Source organism: Euprymna scolopes, chromosome 40 (assembly GCF_053919585.1).
Source record: "Euprymna scolopes isolate OS-2025 chromosome 40, ASM5391958v1, whole genome shotgun sequence".
In the NCBI taxonomy this organism is placed as follows: Eukaryota; Metazoa; Mollusca; class Cephalopoda; order Sepiida; family Sepiolidae; genus Euprymna; species Euprymna scolopes.
The window spans coordinates 25,987,102-26,008,691 of NC_136521.1; the positions used below are offsets into that span (position 1 = coordinate 25,987,102).

At 31.2% G+C, this 21,590-nt stretch overlaps 1 protein-coding gene across 1 annotated transcript in view; it reads left to right on the plus strand.

Annotated features, from left to right (window-relative positions):
* LOC145265441 (protein transport protein Sec31A-like) overlaps positions 1-21,590 on the plus strand; it is a gene marked incomplete in the record, with an annotated part of 154,076 nt that overhangs the window by 41,699 nt on the left and 90,787 nt on the right. The window contains 3 exon segments of the mRNA XM_080121287.1: positions 7,450-7,648; positions 9,457-9,552; positions 20,543-20,680. Of these exon segments, the coding sequence (XP_079977413.1) occupies positions 7,450-7,648; positions 9,457-9,552; positions 20,543-20,680 (433 nt within the window).

Sequence of the window (21,590 nt, forward strand, 5' to 3'; positions counted from 1 at the left end):
TTTATGCTCCAAGTTAAAAATGAAAAAAACGGTAAAAAATGATGACAACAAAAAGGGAAACACTTTTTTCAATGTTTTCATTTTATACGTTACGTTTGGAGACACCTGCGCGGGGTTAAATTTGATTGAATATGGCTGAAATTTTACAGGCTATATAAACAAAGAAGTCCATCTCTACTGGTGTTTTATTTTTATTTTTACGACGATAGCAAGCAAAATTATGACCGAGCAAAGTTGACGAAGAATATTTAAAAATTGATAGATAAATCTGCATATATCATCCATTTTCATACAGATAATAGTTTCAGAATTATTTTCATGTATAATATGTAAATATTTGATAATTATTAATTGCGTGGAATTTTATTTCAAATGTTATCTTTTATAGAAATCAAATCTGCTTACGGAAAAACGGTCGCTAAGCGCTTCATGCGCTGCTGAGCTGACTAAAGTATTCTCTTAAAAATAGAAAACTGTTTCTGCTATCGTCTTACTAGACTAGTCATTTTTTATTCTGAGTTTGTCGATTTAAAAAAATTATTTTCAAGTTTTTCAAATTTGATTTTAAAACAATACTATTTTGTTGTTTTTAGTGCTTTTAGTACACATGCTCTAAAAGCGTTAAAAAACAACAAAATATACTAAGTACATGCGTTTAACTTCCTATTTGTATTTAAGGTAGAATTGTTTTTTAGTGGTAAAAAAAACAAAACAAAAAATATATAAATAAAATGTACTTGTGCACTTATGCTACCATGCTGAAATAATAACGTTATTTAGAAACCCATTCTTAACATGGGGAAAGAAGGGTGGTTTTTGTTAACTATTTTGTACTTTTACCTAACAGTTAAATAAAAAAAAAATATTGTGAAACTTGAATTTACTTTTGATTCATTGTCAAGACTATTTTTTCGAATCTGTAAAACAAACCCGTTTTTTTATTTTTAACTGAGGATATCTAAATAATAATAATTTGGATGTTCGATAAAGAATTTCATTGTGATGCATTTTGTAAATTTTTACCTTGTTTCCACCTTTACATTTTTCTTTAGAGGTTTTCGCATTTAAATTTTCTGAAAATAAGTAGCTTTCCGGATATTAAGCAATGTCATTTCTTACGTTATTGCTGGTAGCCATCTTGGTATGTGCATTTGTGCATAGTTTCTCGGGGTTGCACTTGCGCGTATCAAGATGGCCACCAGCGATAACATAAGAAATGACATTGCTTAATATCCTTATTTATTTGCAGAAATTTAAATGCGATATTCATTTTCAGCATACCTTAAAACCTATAGAAGTTATTTTAAATGTTAACGTAGAAACAAGGTAAAAAAATTACCGTTTTATTTCTTTGTTTACATAATTGAATTTTCAGTAAAACAATAGAATAGAAATGACAAAAATTACCATCAACTGGTGAATATATAGTTGTTGCTTATCAGGATTCCTGGTATTGTGGAAGTTACATTCGAGGATTCATGTAGAGTACGATTTTAGGTATATTTTGTGCCAGATAGAGAGGATTAACAAAATTAAAAATTGGACTGGTTCCAAAATGCATAAATTCTGGTCGACTATGGGAACTTCCATCTTTTACAGAAATCCAAAATCTATATGAAAATTTTTCTTTTATTTCTGAGATTCATATCTACTCAAATTTTTTTTTCTTTGAAGGGAGTAGTAAATACCAGCCATGAATGCTCTTTAGGCATTCAATGGCTACACCCAAGATTAAGCTCTCCTTTGGTGAGGAGGCAGGAAAATGGCTATTCACAATAAATCTATATTTAAATACTACTATAATACTTAGTTTTGTTCATGAAGAGACACCCACTGTACGATACCGTGCACCAGTTTAAAAAAAATTGAAATTTGTACATCGTAATTTATAATTCATGGCTTATGGTAAAGAGATACATCAGATGTGACTGCATGATCAAAAAGAGCACACAATTTTACATAAGACTGCCAAGTTTCATGAGAATAGCTTGAAAAATAAATGGTGGGGAAATTACCAAATTTCTTGAAATGTTGAGGTCCGTAATTTAGCCCACTTTTTCTAAAGAAAAATGTCCACGGAAAAGCCTAAATTTTGGCACTTAAAATTCTCATAACTTTTGAACTACTAATGGTATTTGCATAATTCAAACGGGTTTTACATAGCTCTTTTCATGCAAGTTGATAAAATAGCAATTATCTAAAAAGAAAAAATCAACTTGTAATGTTAATAGTATGCTGGCCTTTTGTAGCTGATCCAATTCCTAATCAATTTTCTCAGTTGCCACAAACGGGATGTTTCATTTTTTTTCTTGAAAACAAGTACAGCATTCTCCTTCAGTTCGAATTTGGCTATAGCTTTGATACATCTTCTGAGACCTGATGAGAAAACTTTTGGAAATTTTTCCTTTTAATTTATCCTTCAGTCGTTGTGCTCCCATAGATGAGTCTTCTACCTTATGACAGAATTTGTTCATAGATGGGTCCTACGATTCAAATCGCTCCATCCAATCCCTTCCGAAGAGGTTTTCGGATGTCTTATGCACATAAACTTTCACTTTTTTGGTAGTGCCATTTAACGTCACAGGGAGTGTCAGTTCTCCCTCAAATTTTACTTTATCGCATGTGACTGCTCGAGCTGACTTATTTGTCTTATGCATAGTTGGTTTCTTCAACCTTTCCCATGTCTGTAGGTTGATGATGGACAGGTCTGTGCCGAACTCCACTATCTTATTGAGGATGTTGACAGTGATGTATTTCCACCAGTTTTTCTCCACTTTCCTGTTGGATCTTATTTGTCAAGCGCTGTGGTTTTTGTTCTTTTTGCAATGCTTCGCTTTGTGACCTTTCCTGCCACACTCATACCATGTTTTGTTTTTGTAAAAACATCTAACAGACTAACCCTAACAGACCAATGTTGACTGCTGCAACAGTTGCATTGCATGGTGGGTGAGTGGGTGAAAATTGGATGGCCACTCTTTGGTTGTACCTGGTTTTTCTTCTTATTTGTTTTTTCCCCATGAGAGTAAAACTAGTCCTTTGCACATATGACATGCCTAATTCCTTGATGTTTCGGAAGTCATTCTTTACACTAACTACAAGTTGGTAATTCTTGGCCAACTTCTCGAGAGTGAGCCCTTGTTCACTTTCAAGTGTAGATAGGACTCGTCATCTTATCTCTGCATTTTTTGCTGAAACGAGACTCTGTACAAAAATCAAACAATTGAAGTCATCCACTGATAATTCAGCTAGCTGAAAATTGTCATAGTGTTTGTTAACAATAGACAAGAAGATGAGGTAGTCTTCATTGTCGTGTTTTGCCAGGTTGAAACACTTCTATCTCTTGTGAAAAAATGTCTTGTTTGGGCTGAAAAGTTCAGATAAGAGCTTGACCGCTTTGGAAAATTTCAGCTTGCTCGTCTTCCTGAGTAAAATATAGTCAATGAACTTACTGTGTTCTGTAGTTCATAATAGGCAGACTTTTTTGGCATTATTCCACTCTTGGTAGTCAAAAATGCATAAGTCCTCGTATCTCCTATAAAAAGCATCAAACGTCATATCCTGCTTAGGTAGGAAGTTAAATGTATCGATGGAATTCCATATAGTGTTTTGAGAAAAATACTGTGCTGTCAGCACTGTTCCGTTTTATTTAATACTTTTAAAAATAATTGCTCATATCTCTTCTGCTGAAGTAGCAATTATTCGTCTTGTTCCTTCTATTGAAGTAACAATTTCTCCAACATATGTTGTCGCTGTACTTGTTGCAGGATTTGGTCTTTCAAATTTTCCTCCAATTCCATCTGAGCCCTTAGTAATTGTGTAATTATGCCCTTAAAGTCTTTCATATAGAATATCCTTCGCAGGCGAACAACAAAAAAATTTTTTTTTTTTTCTGAAGCTGGGCAAAGAAAAATCTTGAGGCAAAAAAAAAAAAAATTTTTTTTGTGTGTGCAAATGGAGAGGGAAAAGAATTTTTCCTAAAATTTACTGCAACAAAAATGGCTTCTTTGCCGGCTAGAAAAAAAAAAATATAATGTCTACGTTTCAGTAAAATAAAAATGTTCACTTCCAGTTACATTCAGAAAAGGCAAAAAAAAAAAAAAATTCAAAACTCGAGACAAAAAAAATTGAATAATTCAGTTTCCCAGTTCATAGAAATAAACTATTATTTTCAACGACTGTTAGAAGTAAAAAAAAAAAAAAGAAGAAAAATTCAAAATTCGAGGGTAGAAAAAAATAGAACAATTTAAGTTTCAGTTTGTAATGAATTAATCCCAAACAAGTGAACTATGATGCACGTGCGCACAATTGGATCAACTGTTAAAAATAGACAGTTTTATTTTTTCAAAAGGGGCAGTTGCATTTTTTTTTTTTTTTTTTTTTAAGCTGAAATGCTAATTTGCATGAAAGTGGACAGTTATATACAGAATTTAGGTTAATTCTTGTTTTCACAAAGCGCAGCATAACTTTTTTAAAACTATTTTTTCATTTAAAGTTGTAAAAAAAGTTCAGACTATCAGTGATTTATAACAAAATGTCAGCATTTTTTTTTCAAAGACAACAATTATTTTTTGTGCACAACTTACAAGGAATAAAAAAAAAATGACCAAAACATCTGGTTCACAGTTTTTTTTTTTTTCGTAAAGAGACAAGGAAGTTTTACTTATGACTTCATTTAACTTTGTCGCATTACTGAGCTTACTTACATTTTTTCTTTTGTTTTTGTTTTATTCTTTAAAAAGTCCTTGCGTAAACCGTTTCATATAGTCGCTGACAAGTTATTTTATATAAAGCCAAATATTTTTGTCACCAAAGTGTTTTTTTGGTTTCTTGTGTAAGTTCAAAATTCTCGCTTGTTTAGTTTTACTTCAAAGTTCTCAGAAATCAAGGGGCCCACTACCTGGGGCTAACACTTGATCTATATATGAGATACATAGATATTCGAATGTTCCATTTAAGTTATTTATCTCTCAAACACTGAGTTAGTAAAGAAATTTAGAACATAATTTTCACTTCCCTAATTAACCATTTTCATACGTTGTAGTATATTTTTCGTTTTGGTCTCTTGATCTTAGTGGATTCCAGGACAAGAATTTATCTAGTCTGGTGGAGTATCCAGCTTCTGTGCTATTACTCGAGGTAACATCACTTGGAGAAGGGGCACTATTTCTGGTAAAAACTAATTAGGGTAAGCAATAGTGAGGAGATCTTATTTGGGCAGCGAACACTAAGTGATTGTTTGAATAATTGACGAGGAAGACACAGTAACAGTTAAATAAATATGTATTAACAAAAATACATAATAAAGGTAACAGCAATATCTCTGAGTGTCTGTCCCTTGGTAAACCGGTTCTCATTCTCCAGAAGTGATGTCATGGATGACTTCATTATTCCAGATAGCAGGGGTGCATCCCCAACAGACCCTACATTGAAACTCGGAATAATGGTAATCCCCACCGTAAATGAACACAAATTTCTTGGATTAGTATTTGAAAACTGACATTCATCCCCATCTAAGTAGTAGTTGCAATAAAAGACTACAACTACTACATGTGATAGCTCACACAGATTAGGGAGCAAACCAATAAACTTTAATGAAACTATATAAGTTATTGATTAGATCTAAATTGGATTACAGTAGTTTTATATACAAATCAGCTAGAAACTTTTCCCTAAAGATTTTAAATTCAATCTGCAATGGAGGCCCGAGATTAGTACTGTGTTTTTAGAATGACCCTAGTTGAAAGTCTTTATGCGGAGGCTAATGAGATTCCTAATATATAAGGAGTCACAAACTGAGTGCCCAATATTGCACTAAATTAAAAGCGCACCCAAATAATTCAGCATACAAAATTACATTCAATCCAAGATATAAGGAATCATTTGAAGCAAAAAAAAAGCTATAAAACCCTTTAGTATTCAGGAATCAGAAATGCCTGTTAAAAATAACCAGGAACACATCCTTGGATTCTCCAAAATCCTAAAATAATTCTAAAATGAAACAAACTCCTAAAAGCAAAAACCCACGCTAATATCTACCTAGAAAAACAAAAAACTGTAATATTCTTCTGAGATATGCTGATTATCTACAGATTTTTATTGACGGCTCCACAGACCAAAGTAGTGGCATGTGCTGCCATTTCGAATATAGAACAACTCTGAAAAAAATGCCTTTCCAGCAGAAAGTTCCATTTTTACTGCTGAAGTATGTGCCATCGACCTCACTCTCACTATCATAGAAAAAATAAACATAATAAATTCATAATATTTTCAGATTCTAACATCACTAAATAACAAAAAACTCAAAAAACTTCTAATTATCAAACTATTAAACAGAATCCACTCATTATCTAAAAACAAAGAAATAATCATATGCTGGATTTCAAGCCACATCAGAATAAAAGAAAATGAAAGAGCTGACTTAGCAGCCAGATTAGTTCTGATGTTGAACCCCAATACAATTAACATTCCCTACACTGACTTTAAACATAAAATCAACCAAATATTTTATGCAAAATGACAGCAACAATTGGAATAACAACACAACCAACTTTATCAAATCAAACCCATATTGGATGAATGGAGATCAACTCCTAGAAAATCAAGAAAGGAACAAGTAATCATATCTAGAATACATATTGGCCATACAAAACTCGCACACTTCTTCATATTTAAATAAGAGCAGCAACCACAATGTCCATTTTGTCAGAAAACTTGCACAGTCAAACATTTTTTCGTAGACTGTAGAGCCCTCAATAGCGCTAGAAAACAATGTAAAATTTAACAATATGGAGAATGTCTTTGAAAACAACTACTTGGACAAAATTCTCTCCTTTTTGAGAGTAACAAGACTATTCTTAAAAATATGAAAAAAAAAGAAGTTTGCTTTTTTTCTGGCATTAAATAAATTAATGAGGTTTGATATTCTGGTTAAACTAAGCAAACAGACAAAACAAAAAATAACTTCTCTCTACAAAACAACTAAACACTATGAAGATATAAATACCTTGAAGCCCAAATTCTCTTTTTTTTAATGGTTAAATTCAATATAAGATAACCCAAAAAGATTTTGGAAAGATTAAATCTGAACAGCATAAAGAGATGTGTGCAGAACAGCAGACTTTGATGGTATTTCCAAGTTGGACAAAAAGGTAAGAGTTCTTTGGCTAGTAGATGTAGAACAGTTGAGGTGGCAGGGTTCCTTCACAGAGGAATGACAAGAACATGGGAGGAAGTGATAAGAATGAATTTAAAAAGAGGGATAAATAAAGACCTGAACAGAGACATGTTAGTTTGGAAATCATATACTAAAAACTAACACATGTCAGCATGTGTCTACAAAACTGGTATTAAACTAATGATGAATAAAATAATGAAACGATACGTCATAAAATAGATAAATCAAACTAATTTGCTTATAAATTTGTTTGTTTTAAAATTGTTCATTTTTAGGTTTTATAAGGTTCTTTGGGGCTGCCATGGCATTTCTACCGGTGACAGCCCGTCAGGTATGATCGTTGCTGGTTCTGAGAATGGTAGTGTTTTGGGATACAATGCAGCTGCACTTATTGGCGGAAATGAAGAAGCTCCAACATTTAAACAAGACAAACATTCTGGAGCTGTGAAAGCATTAGACTTTAATCCTTTTCAGGTAAGAATTTCTGTTTAATTTATACTCCCATATTTCAATCCTGTGTTATGGATTACGCCACCATGTCTAGTGAAGCAAAAGAACCTTGAAATGTTTTAGAGTGCTAATTTAATCGGGTTCAAAAACTTCTTTACCATCAAGAATCTCATATAAGTATAAGGCAGAATAGTAATATTTGATCAGCTGATTGATAAATGAGAGCAAAAAATCAGTTTGAATTTCAGCATCAAGGGGGCAAGATGTCTGTCCAAATTTCTGCCTTGAGAAAATTTGTTTCCACAAAAACCTTAGTTCTTTTCAGCTTTTCTGAAATAGTCATTTTACTACCACTTTTAAGCACATATAACTTTGTATCCCATTTAAGAATGTTAATTTTTTCTCACACACATGATAATTCTTTATACACATTTCAATAGTATACGTTTGTATTAATTTTATTAATTTATTTTTATTTCAGACTATTAGTCTCATCTTTATTAGTTGTTGTTTTTCATCTTTTATTGGTTTGTTTATTCACAACGTTTCGGCCAACTATTCCTCTGGCTTTCGTCAGATGGTAACCGCGACGGATAGGAAGATGAGACTAATAGTCCGAAATAAAAATAAATTAATAAAATTAATATATATAATGCTAATCTCAAAAATGAATTCCAATTAAGGAATAATATATAAGTATACGTTTGATTTAAAATAGTAGCAATTTCTTTTTAAAACAAATGTTCCGTCTTTTTACTGTAAAAATAATTAACTAAAATATTCTTCCTATGAATAAAACAAATGTCGCTTTTTGCAATGTGTTTATTTAAAATTGTATTGTTTTAGTTTATGGGATTACATAATTTTGATTTTAGAACAATTCCTTTTAAAATTGGTAAAATTGGATTTTTTAAGCTGAGTGATATGAAATTACCAATCAGCATCTTTGTTGATTAGATGATCTCATTTTTTTGTAAATATTTGTGAAAGCTGATGGCGTATATATGAACGTGTAATGCCTTAGCATCTCTACTTTGTGTGTGAGTTCATTCTCTGTGGACTCGAAAATGGCTTGGGTGTTCTTTATAAAATTTCATATGACTGTACTTCATGTGCCTGGCAGTGTTCTTAGATAGGTTTTGTGTCAGAATGTCTTCAATAAGTATCGATAATTGAAATAATCTGCTGGAAAAAAGATACAGATTATTTGACCAGTTAACACCTTACACAGCCTAACATCAGTGCATTTGAGAAGTTTTATTGCCACACAAGCATACCCGGTGAACCAAGTGCAAGTGAAATACAAAAGGACTGCCATATAAGGACTGAAATACAAAAGGACTGCCATATAAGGACTGAAATACAAAAGGACTGCCATATAAAATCAACATTAGATTATTCAAAATGAATGTTTCTGTTGAGAGCACAATTGAAGCATGATACTTGACTTTTGCATTTTAAAGCCATTATATGTAAAAATAATTTTATAAAAACAGTAGGTTCTCTACAGTGCAATGTAGAGTACAATGTATTGTGAAGTAAATGACTGGTGAGCCATGTAAAGTTTCCTCCTGGTGCACCACATTGGGTCCCCAACTAGAGCAGGCAATTGATTTGATTGAAAAATGGGTGATTTCACTGATTTCGATGACAATAAAATATGGGAATGTGAAACATCTGTTGATCATCATTCAATCCTGGGTAATGTTGAATCTCCCTAGTAGTATTGGATTACTCAAAAAAAAAAAAAAAAAAATGTTTGTAAGAAAAAAATTTTCTTTTTAATCATTTTTACTTTACAAAATTTTATTTTATGAAATCCAATTTTCCAGGCAAATCTCTTAGCATCTGGTGCGTGTGATTCAGAAATCTATATTTGGGATTTAAATAAACCAGAAACACCAATGTCTCCAGGTTCAAAATCAATGGTAAGTATAAAATTTTTCAAATTTTTATATAAGAAAATAAAGAGAATCTCTTTTTCAAATCTTTTAAATACTGTTCTCACAAATTTTTGATTCTGATATACCAACTTGAAAAAAAAATCATTGGTTTCAGTGTCAAGTGCATTATCAACTAAATGGCAGTGAGAGAAATTATCATATATAAATGAAACCATTTATTTATATTTTCTACAAATAACCAAAATTCTTTTTCTAGTATTTGAATCCAATTTCTTTTAGTATAGATTTTATCTACCTAGGAACATTTTTCAATAACTTACATAACAGCAGTTGCAGTTTTGTTTCATTAAGCCAGTGCAAACAACATTGTTTTTCTCTTTATCCTCTATAATACAATAGCTCAGTTAGGGTTATGTGCAACATTTTTTTTTAATGCAAATGATTATATTCATTTTCACGTATATCTTCTCTACTATTATATAAAAGTGTTTTGTGGGAGTTTGTTCACTATGGACTCTGAAATGGCTAGGACGATTTTTAATTAATTTTACACAAAGGTACTTGATGTGTCTGGGAGTGTTCTTATGTAGGTTTAATATTGGATTGCGTCCATTAAGTATTGAAAATCTATAATCGAAAAAATTTGTTGATTTGAGCTTAGGTCAAAGTAATAAAAACATTGTAGAATCAAAATTAATCAGTCCAAATTATTAACATTCAGTATTATATATGAAACAACAAAAAACAAATAATATATGAAACCTAAGAAAATTAATAGGAATGTAGAAAGAAACAGTAAAATTTAAAGATTATTCATAAATAAACAAAATAGACATGAGAAGACAATGTTTAACTTTTTTGGACGTTTTTGGAACACACGACATTCTATACTTCTGATGATCAGATATAACTGTGAAACTGCAGTGAAATGTTGAAGCCAAATGCATTTTATTATTCATATAATATATATATGCACACATCTACTGTTATTATATGAAAAGTAGATGTGCGTGTGTTTCTGTGTAAATATTTAACTGATACCAGTTTCAACAACTGGTCACAAAACACTGAAATTAACAGGAAATAGTAACCATACACAAACAATGGTTTGTAATGAGTAAAATCTTTTGATGGATGAATAACGCTTACTGAAATATGTCAGCAAGTTGAAATGCAAAATATTCATTTCAACTTGCCGACATATTTACATATTTCTATTACTTGTGCGCAGCTGCAAATTCATTCATATCTTGAAGTGGTTTAATTTTAAATCTTCTATCTAGCAAACGATAGGGAAGGTGGCTGAAACATTTTTGTTTTTGCTTTTAGCCGATGGCATCCAAGTCCTTTTTTTTTTATTTCAATCTTGAACTCTGTACTATATATTAAATACAATATTCAATAGAGAATTGGCTCTGTAATAATAAATTCGAAATCTTCATGAAATAAAATATATTTAAGCATATTTTGAACCCACACCCTCGCTAGTGTGTGTGTGTGTGTGTGTGTGTATATATATATCAGTTTCTCTTAATTTGCGTAACCTGTCCACTGAAAGCGGTTTTATTTTATTAACAATTTGAAGTTATTTTGGAGTGGAATTTGAAGCTCATGTTCTATAATTATAAAAAATATTAAATATATTAAATTATGTTTATTAATAAACAGATCCACCAGACCTATATATATATATATAAAAAAAAATTTTTTTTACCGGATTCATTATATAAACAAAGAAAATTGCTCTGGGAAAATGCCTACTTCGGACCATTATCTTGTGATGTAGATTACTCAAAATACAGTTTGGATCATTTTACCACACTGCTATCAAAGACATTCACTTTGGATTTTAACATGCATTTTGGATGTGAATTTTTATATCCTTTTCATTAACTTCCCTTACTCTATGATATTTAAAAAACTTTTAATTGTGATTTTCCATGTGTCACAGACTTTAGCAAATAAGGTGTAAACCATTATAATTATTTGCTAATATTTTCTCCTCTGAAGACCTCGAAATCCTATAGGATAAGGAGTTATAATATTTCAAATGTATTCTTTGTTTTACAGAGAATAAAAATCTTTTGATTTATAATTTAACCATTTCACATTATACATTTTTAAATTTATTGAATGACTAAAATTATATATATATATATATATATATATATATATATATAATGTCCACACATTTTGTTGTCTCTACAACTTCTCAATATGGCCAGATCTAGTGAGATTCAAAACTAGGACAACAACGGTCAGTGTCAAGTGCATTATCAACTAAATGGCAGTGAGAGAAATTATCATATATAAATGAAACCATTTATTTATATTTTCTACAAATAACCAAAATTCTTTTTTTTTTTTTTTTTTTTTTTTACAGTAAAGTATTGCCATAATGCTAATTGAAACTCATTTGCTCAACCTATGGGAGTGTATATATATGTCTCTGTACATATGTGTATGTAGATATAAAAATGTTTATACAATAACTGTTTCAACAAAGCCCTCATCAGATGATAACTCTGGGTTCAGGCATATATATATATATATAACAGCGTTTTGAAGTTAATATCGCTAAAAAAAAAATAATATATAAATGATGCAATCCTGAAAGACGAAAATTCATGATTAAAATGTTTAAAATAAAGTTAACGGGGGGGGGGGGGGGTGAAGATATCGTAAATCTGTACAAATATCTATAGCTTTGTTAAAGCAAGGGTGTAACCGGTCAGCTGACTCCCACATATTTTTTTCTTTTTTTTTTTTCTCTTCACCCCGTTGACTTTATTTTAAACGTTAACTTTATTTTAAACATTTTAATCATTGTAATACTTCATCTTGCATTATTTTTAAAATTTGTTAAACAACATGGTTAATTTAAATCAAATTTTAATCACATGATCAATAATTATGTGATTATATTTTACCCATTTAAAGTTTGTAAAACATGTAAAAAAAACCTTCTGCTCGATACCCGTGTTGACTTTTAAGAGTCCCTTTTAATGATTACCTGGTTTGAGGATATTTGTACAACTAAACGGCAAATCTGCCAAAACTTTTCTGTATTTCACCTAATAATCTCTTTGATAAAGAAAAAGCATTCGTATTTTCTCATTATAAAAACTTCTGTAAAAGAAAAAAAGTGTACTTTCAATTTTGTTAAAAAAGTTCTCTAGAAAAAAAAAAAAGAAAAACTTTAACCTAACAATCTACGGTAAAAAAAAAAGCAAAAACAAAACAATCAAATCTTAATCGCATTGTTTTTTTTTTTTTTTTTTTTTTTTTTAAGTTAAATTCAACTTTCACAATATCTTTTTTTTTATAATTTCACAATATTTTTTTTTTTTTGTAATAATAAATTGTAAATAATAAATTGTTTTTTTTTAATGATAAATTGTTAGTTGAAAACACAGAATGGTTACAAAACACCCTCCCCTCTCCATGGTCAGCACTTTACCAAAATGCATATATACCATGAATTTTCTTCGAAAAAAATACTGTACTTTTACCTAACAATTTATAGTTTTAATAATAAAAAAATTCATATTTTCTTAGAAACAACTGTTTTAAAAAAAAAAAAGTGTACTGCCAATTTTGTTAAAAAATGATTTTTACAACAAAGATGGTTTTGTTAAAAGGTTCTTTGACTTTCATGTTTCAACACAAAATGCACCTTCTGGCGAGCAATTTGTTTTAAATTAAAAAATTGGAAAATTAATTTAAATTTAAAAATAGGATTTTTTTTTTTTTTTTGCTTATCGATTAATTGTAAAATCGTGGTGCATGAATTGAAATAACTACCGGAAGTAAAAACCGAATAGTCACGCAGAATCGACTTATGAAAAATATTTTTATTTTATTTAATTATAATTTGAATTATTAATTTAGTTCAATATCATAAAAACATTCCTTGACTCTAAGAATAGACTGTCTGAAAATTTCAACTAAATTGGTAATGTAGAAATATCGTTTTATTGATAACGAACAAACCAAGAATTACATTTTTAGGTACTCTTGCATAATTTGACCTGAATTCTCATGAATTCCCATCAAGCATGGATTGGGCAAGACTGGCAATCATCAGTGTCAGCCAAGCATTGTTCAAATGTTGAAACACTAACTCGACTTTTTATTTTATTTATTTAATTTTTTTTCTATTATGTTTTTAGTAATTTTTAAGGTGATATTAAGGGGGCAGGGGTGACATTTTATTTTCTGATTAGTTATTATTTTTTATTTTTTTTAACTGCATTTTTGGGAGTTTGATTAGCCAATGAAAAAGCGCTATCTAAATGGAAGCAGACGACATTCGAATTGGAAGAAAGCGACTAAACCCCAAAAAAAAAAAAAAAAAAAAAGCTGACAAACAAATATATTTTCAAACTCACCAAACAGAAAAATGACCGATAAGAAAATAAATCTATACATGTTAGAAAAAGAAATGAAAACATCGATGCAGACAATCTCATATTGTCAGGAGAAGGAATTGCTGTCCCCAAAAAATGAGGTGCAACAATTCTAAACACAAATGTTTACTTAAAAAAAGATTGTGTGTAAAGGATGATTTCTCCTGGAGATGTACAAATGGACAGTGCCACCAAAAGAACTTGACTGAGCAACAAGTCTTGAAAATAAAAAAAAATAAAAAAAAAAATATGGTTACAAAAAAGAAAAGAAAACAAAAAAAACTTGTACTTACACCTAACAATTATACGCTTAAAAATATTTTCTTGGAGAAAAAGACAAACAAACTTTCTGTTGATAAATATTTTGCAAAAAAAGAAAAAAAATTAAATACTAAAATGAAATAAACATATTTTCATTTTTCAAGGTTTTTTTTTTGTTATTTTTGATTATTTGCATTTGTATTTTTTCTGTTTGTTTTGTTTTTTTCATTAGTCTGCGTCTGTTACGACAATTGCCGGTCTCACCCAATCCATGCTTGATGGGAATTCACGAGAATTCGGGTCAAATTATGCAAGAGTACCCATTTTTATATATATAGAAAAAAAAAAGTGAGATTACAACCAGGACAAAAAATTGAAAACGCTTTTATTCATAATTATACAGATAGATTAACAGCAAATTTAGAAAGATATAAAGAGAAAAATGTGCAATTATGGACTGAAGCAGTGAGCATTTTATCGTGTTAAAATTCGGTTTGCTAAGTTTATTGCAATTTTACAAGAACGTGGTAATAAAAAACTAGTTCTTAAATTTTTCGGTAAATTGCAGCATTTAATACACAAGAAGTTTGGATGTACTACTAACTCCAATATTGGCAAGAACGTCTTAAATCTATCTTCCCATGATCTTTCTGCCTCTGAATTATTAATACTTGATTATGGTTTAGACTTGTATTCCATTACCTGGTGTTAAACAGGAAGAGATATTTTCCGAATTTGAAATCCTCAATGCCCAAGCAGAAAAACTTTCACCAGTCTGAAATTAAAGTAAGGTATTTAAAAACAAGATTAAACGACCTGGCCCAAGTACACCGATTTCCCATTCAGAGTTTAAATGGTGCAAAGAGCATTATTCAGTTATTAAAACTTTGTGGAAAAATAAATCGTTAGTTATTACTATACCAGATAAAGGTTCAAGTATTGTAATACAAGATCTTCATGATTATATCGACAAAATGTCTACCATATTGAAGGACATGGATAAATTTATAAAAATGGGCCTTGTCGCAACTCGTGATTGCACAATCTCTTTAGAATCCAAATTTCAAAAGAAATTAGTGAAGTGGGTGAAGAGTGGTGTACTTCCATCAGGTATAGCTAATGAGATTAGGCCCTCAGAATCGATCTACCCTAGATTATATGGTTTACCGAAAACTCATAAAGTAGGTATTCCCTTAAGGCTCATTTTATCTATTGTAGGGTCATCACAGCATAAAGTTGCAAAATGGATCTGAAATATTTTGCAGCCGGTATTAAAATATTACAGTAAATATTGTTTGAAAGATTCATTTCATTTTGCAGACTATATTCAAAAGTCTAAGGTTATTAATAAATTCATGTGTTCTTATGACATTAGCAACCTGTTTACTTGCGTCCCGATTTCAGAGACTATAGATATCTGTAGAGATTTTTGATATCATAGTCAAATATCGCCACCTCCCATTTTTGAAAGTTGAGCTGATGAAATTTGCCCCTACATTTGTTTAATTCAGTTTCAACGATGTAATGTATCGGCAAATAGGTGTGTCAATGGGCTCAGTTTTGGGCCCAATAATGGCAAATATTTTCGTGGGTTTCCATGAAGAGCAATTTCTCTCTGGACCCATGAAACCTTTGGTCTATTTTCGTTATGTGGACGACACAGTTTGCCTCTTCAATAACCAAAGTGGGACAATAATTTTTTCTCCTTACTTAATAAGATGCATCCCGTGTTACAGTATACTTATGAAGGAGAGTCTAATTCGTCCACAGCTTTTCTCAAAGTATTGGTAACGAAAACACCATTCAGTTACCTTACATCAATATATCATAAACCTACATTCACGGGACTGTATACAGGCTGGGATTCATTTTGCCCCTGAAAACGTAAGATAAATTTAATTTGAACCCTTACACATTGTGCCCTTATGATCTGCTCAATATCAAAATTGGATGAGGAATTAAAAATAATTACTGATACCCTTTCCAAAAATGGGTACCCTTTGGATGTGATTAGGTCAGCTATACAAAGGAAAATAGTTCTCTGTAACTAAAATTCAAACGATTAATAAATGTCTAGTATATCTGCATTTACCTTGGCTGGGGACAGTAAGTGAGAAATTTGCAAAGCAAATCAGCTCAACTGTGCAAAATTGTTATTTTGCTTCAAATGTACGTATTGTGTTCTCTACGAGAACGTTAATGCCATCCTCTTGAAAAGATGTTCTACCCCCCATCACAATACTAATGTAATGTACAAGTTTGAATGTAGTTGCAGTGCTAACTATGTGGGTCGAGACTGTTCACGTTCGGTTGAGAAGGCTTTCCTTCTGTAAGCAAAAGGAATGCCTCTTGGGTTTGAGCGTGATTAGTCTCTAGGATCTTTGAGCAATATAACACTGCTGATTTCAATCACTTTCCTCCAATTTTTTTTTCCCATACATAACCTAACGCAATGTTATTTTTATTTATGCATACTTTCGATTCCCATTCGTGTTTTTTTTCTCTCAAATCCCTCGATACGGCTTTGATAAAGCGAAGGCGAGACCGGTCAGCTGACTCCACCATTTAAAAATTTTTTTTTTCTTTTTACCCGATTAACTTTATTTTAAACGTTTTAGTCATGAATTTTCGTCTTCCATTCATGATTGCATTATATAAATTTTGTACCCCTCAAAGAATCATGAAATGTGTGTGTGTATGTATATATATATATATATATATATATATATATATATATATATATATATATATATATAGGTGTATTTTTTGACTAGGTATAATGTGTGTGTGTGTGTGTAAAAGAAAAAGAAAAAATCAAACCAACACATAATTTACTTCATAAAGAGGCTTGCCTTTTTCTGTTCTTGGCCTTCAGGCCAGGATCAAAGTGTAGCGTCTGGTCTGCAGATGCTTCACTTAAGATAATTTGTACCAGTCAATGGAGGGGAAACCTTCTATACTGGAACAATTATTATTTTTGGTAACCAGAGTGCCCCCTTTTTGCCTACTTTAAGGGGAGCTGTTTTTACCCCACATTAAAAACAGCCTTGTGCCTAATTTGCTTTGGTGGGGAAGCAAATAAATATGCTACTTCATCCTGACAATGACAGTATTTCTCAGATGTGGTCCAATGGCTGGTAGTAATTTGTTTAATAAACAAGTTACCAACCTTGAGCCACCTTTGATGAATCTCACATTTGTTGGTTAGATGAAATTGTGTAATGCTAAAACATTGGTTTGAGTTTAACTTATTCTGTATTACATTGAGCTCTTTTACTGAGGATTTTCTACAGAAATTATAAATGTGTGTGTGTGTGTGTGTGTGTGTGTGTGTGTGTGTGTGTGTGTATGTATATATATATATATATTGGTAGTAATTATTAAGTGTGTCTACCAAAAGAGTGCTCAATGTTTAGACAGAGCCAAATAAAGTTAATTTAGTATACAAACAAATCGCTACACATAAGCATACATGTTTCAGCGAAAACCCAGTAAGGGAATCGCTTCGTCAGGCCAAGGACAACTCTGGCTGTTTCAACTCAAACATTGCCAATTTATAACTAGGACTACATCATATTTAAGTGTAAAGGGGGGAGACAGGACCTAAAGAGAAAGTATATACATTAAAATGTGATCATCCATTATGTTAATTATATTAATTTATTTATTATTTTATTTTATTTATAGTGCGTAATGAGTTTCAAGTAGAGTTTCAATATTATCAGTAAATTCCTAGTTCAGTAGGTAAGTTGTGTAGAATAGGAACCCCAGATTTTATGCCTGCATGAAAAAATGGAGATTACTAATTTTAAAGACCGTGACAAACTTTTAAATATAAAACAAGAATCGGCCATCTCTTGCAAGCATTTTCAGATACATACGCTTAAAAAATTATAAAACGCCTAAGTTTGTAAATAATATTTTAGTTTTTTTTTTAGTTTTTCTAGTTCCCCCCGACCCTTTCCCATAATTAATTTTATTCTATACTGAAACCATTCTAAACGTTAATTATTTCAAACATTTGTATTTTAACATCAAATAATCATACCCTATACCTAATAGGTTAAATTTTTAACTAAAGATATTTTTTATTTATCTTTAATTGTAATGTAGTTATCTTACCATAATTATACTTTTTATCGTTTAACGTAGGTTTTAATGGTCACCTCATCGAGCCTAATTTATTTATTTTATTTTTATACTTTAATCACCTATTTTTACACATAATTTTTGAAACGTTAGAATTTACAAAAGTAATACTATACAGATACTAATTTATTTACACGTTAACTATTTATTTTATACATAAGTTTTTTTTTTTTTAAACGTTAGCATTTACAATGAATAATATAACTGACATTATTTCGTTAATTATTCATTACATTGTAAACTTTTTTCAAAAAAAGTATACTATTATTTATTTTATTTTAAACGTTAGTGACCTAATGAATTATTCACATAATTATATATATTAATCGATTAATGTTAATAAATAATTATACTTATGTACATATTACAGTTGAATACAGCTGTTCCCCTTTTTTAAATCTGGGGTTTCTATTCTACACAACTTACCTACTGAACTAGGAATTTACTGATAATATTGAAACTCTCTTTGAAACCCATTACGCACTATAAATAAAATAAAATAATAAATAAATTAATATAATTAACGTAATGGATGATCACATTTTAATGTATATACTTTCTCTTTAGGTCCTGTCTCCCCCCTTTACACTTAAATATGATGTAGTCCTAGTTATAAATTGGCAATGTTTGAGTTGAAACAGCCAGAGTTGTCCTTGGCCTGACGAAGCGATTCCCTTACTGGGTTTTCGCTGAAACATGTATGCTTATGTGTAGCGATTTGTTTGTATACTAAATTAACTTATATATATATACACACACACACAAGGTAGAACGATAAGTGTTGCTCTAAAGAAAACAACACTACAACTTTAGTTTAAAACTTTTATTGAAAAAATCCATTTAGGTAACTTGATTATTTAGTAGAGCTGACATCTAGTCAAGATAGCTGCCTTCAGCCTTAATCACTACCTCAATACGGATCCGAAACTGGGAGCATGCCCTTTTCACAAGTGCCGTCAGGAGTTCAGCGAATACTCGGCGAATGGCGGCGATCAGGCTGGCTTTGGTGTTGTGGAAAGTCATATTGGTGATGTTCTCGATGTATGATCAAATGAAGTAGTCCAGCAAATTCAGATTGGGGGAGAAGGGAGTCCAATGAGAGAAGGGTACAAAGTCGTAGCACTCCTTCTGAAGCCAAGCCTGGGTCTCTTTGGACTTGTGGGGCTGTGCCAAGTCCTGCTGCCACACCCAGGGTCTGCTAGCGGCCATCTGATTGCACCAGGGGATCACCATACTCTTTAGCACATTCAAGTACATTTTGGTGTTGACTTTCAAGCCAACTTCGAAGATGTGAGGTTGCGTGATATTGCCCTCACTTGAAACCATACCAAAGACCATAACCATGGTCGGAAACTGTTTTCATCACCCTGGGCACGTCCCTATTATTTATGGCGATCCAGTGATACATTTTGAGTGCTGGCAATGATTCTGTTGTCATAACTGTGATCAGTAAAGAGCTCGTTGAACATTGTGTGACTTTTAAACATGATAGAAGGCTCCTATCGCTCTTTGGAATTTGTACGCAACTAGCCAGCTAGTAGATAGTCTGCGACAAAAAAAGAAAATCGGTTTTCATCAAATGGAAATGGAATCATGTCTTTTCTAGGGTGACAATTTTATTGTTCCATTCTGTATTTTGAAAGTAATTTATTATTTAGATGGTCTCCATTATATGGTAATTATTATTTAGATTAGATATTTATATGGTAATTATTATTTAGATTAGATATTTATATGGTAATTATTATTTAGATTAGATATTTATATGGTAATTATTATTTAGATTAGATATTTATATGGTAATTATTATTTAGATTAGATATTTATATGGTAATTCTTTCGTATAACATTTTTTATATAATTGAGATCCTTCTTTTTATTAGCTTTTGTATATTTTCCAATTTTAATATTTTATCTCAATTCCTGTGTTTGGTTCATATTTGGTTTAACGTCCAGTTTATGTGCTAGCACTTCCTTATCACTTTCTACCCTGTTGTTCCTTCATCTTCACCTGTCAACTGATTCTATTACCTCAATGATTCTATATGTACTAATGCAAGAACTCTCAATTCTTTCAACATGGCCATCAAAGTTTCTTGTTTTGTAAAATTCTCTCTTTAATGTTTTAAATATTCTTACAATAACTTATGTTTTGATTTTATTTGTCTAATTTAAAACAAACTTTCCTTTTTTAGCCTCCAGAGGAAGTCACCTGTATTTCCTGGAATTGTCAAGTGCAACATATTCTAGCGTCTACTTTCTCAGCTCGATGTGTTGTGTGGGATTTAAGAAAAAATGAGCCAATCATCAAAGTTAGTGACAGTATGTCTGGAGTAAGTATTTCCTATTTTTTCTACAAATTATGTCTTTGCATCTCAGACTTTTTTTTTTTGTATTTGGTCTGTTCTTATTTGCCTCCCCACAAACGTAAACGTGAAGACAAGATTGTTTTTTAATGTGTGGAAAATCAGTCTCCCAAAAATGAATGAGAATCAAAATATTTGCATGATTGCATTCTGACATCAATGAAGGTGCCTTAATAAACCTTATCTCTTCTGAGCAAATATTAAATTTTGATCCTCGTCAAAAGACTGGATATAAATGTAAGTTAGTGTTTCTGGCATACGTTTGAAATAGCAATTCTATCACTAGCAACTGAATGAATGGATGCATTCTAAGAGTGCCTGTTCTTTTTTATGTGAAAATTATTTTGATGGTAATAAAAGATGTGAGAACTTTTGCAAAGAAAGTAGGCTTTCTCTACCAGATTAGAAAACTTCTCACACAAGCCACCATTTACATGAAGTATTATTGCCACATGTGGGCTGATGCTTTGATCATTAGACTTTCCTTTTTGGACAAAAAAAAAAGAATTTCTAACTTAATAGACCAAACACTGGCTACCAATCTCCACTCCCTGTCAAGTTGTATTGTTTTTCTACTTCCATGGAATGTACTCGAGTGAACTTATTGCACTTGTACCAACTGAATGAAAATACCCCGACCCACCTAACTTGCTGCTCAATTCCATTCCTTCACTGTAGACGTCTCTAGATGCTGGAAGATTCTTTCTTTTCTGCTCTGTTTTCTCAACAGTACTACCTTGAAGAAATTTATATGTAATTAGAACAAACGTCTTGCTATCCAAATCCCCACCAAGATTGCTTCCCTATAAATGTCACCCTTTCCACAATAGTTGCTTACATTTGAGTGCCAATATGCTCCGTTTGGTGTGAATAATAA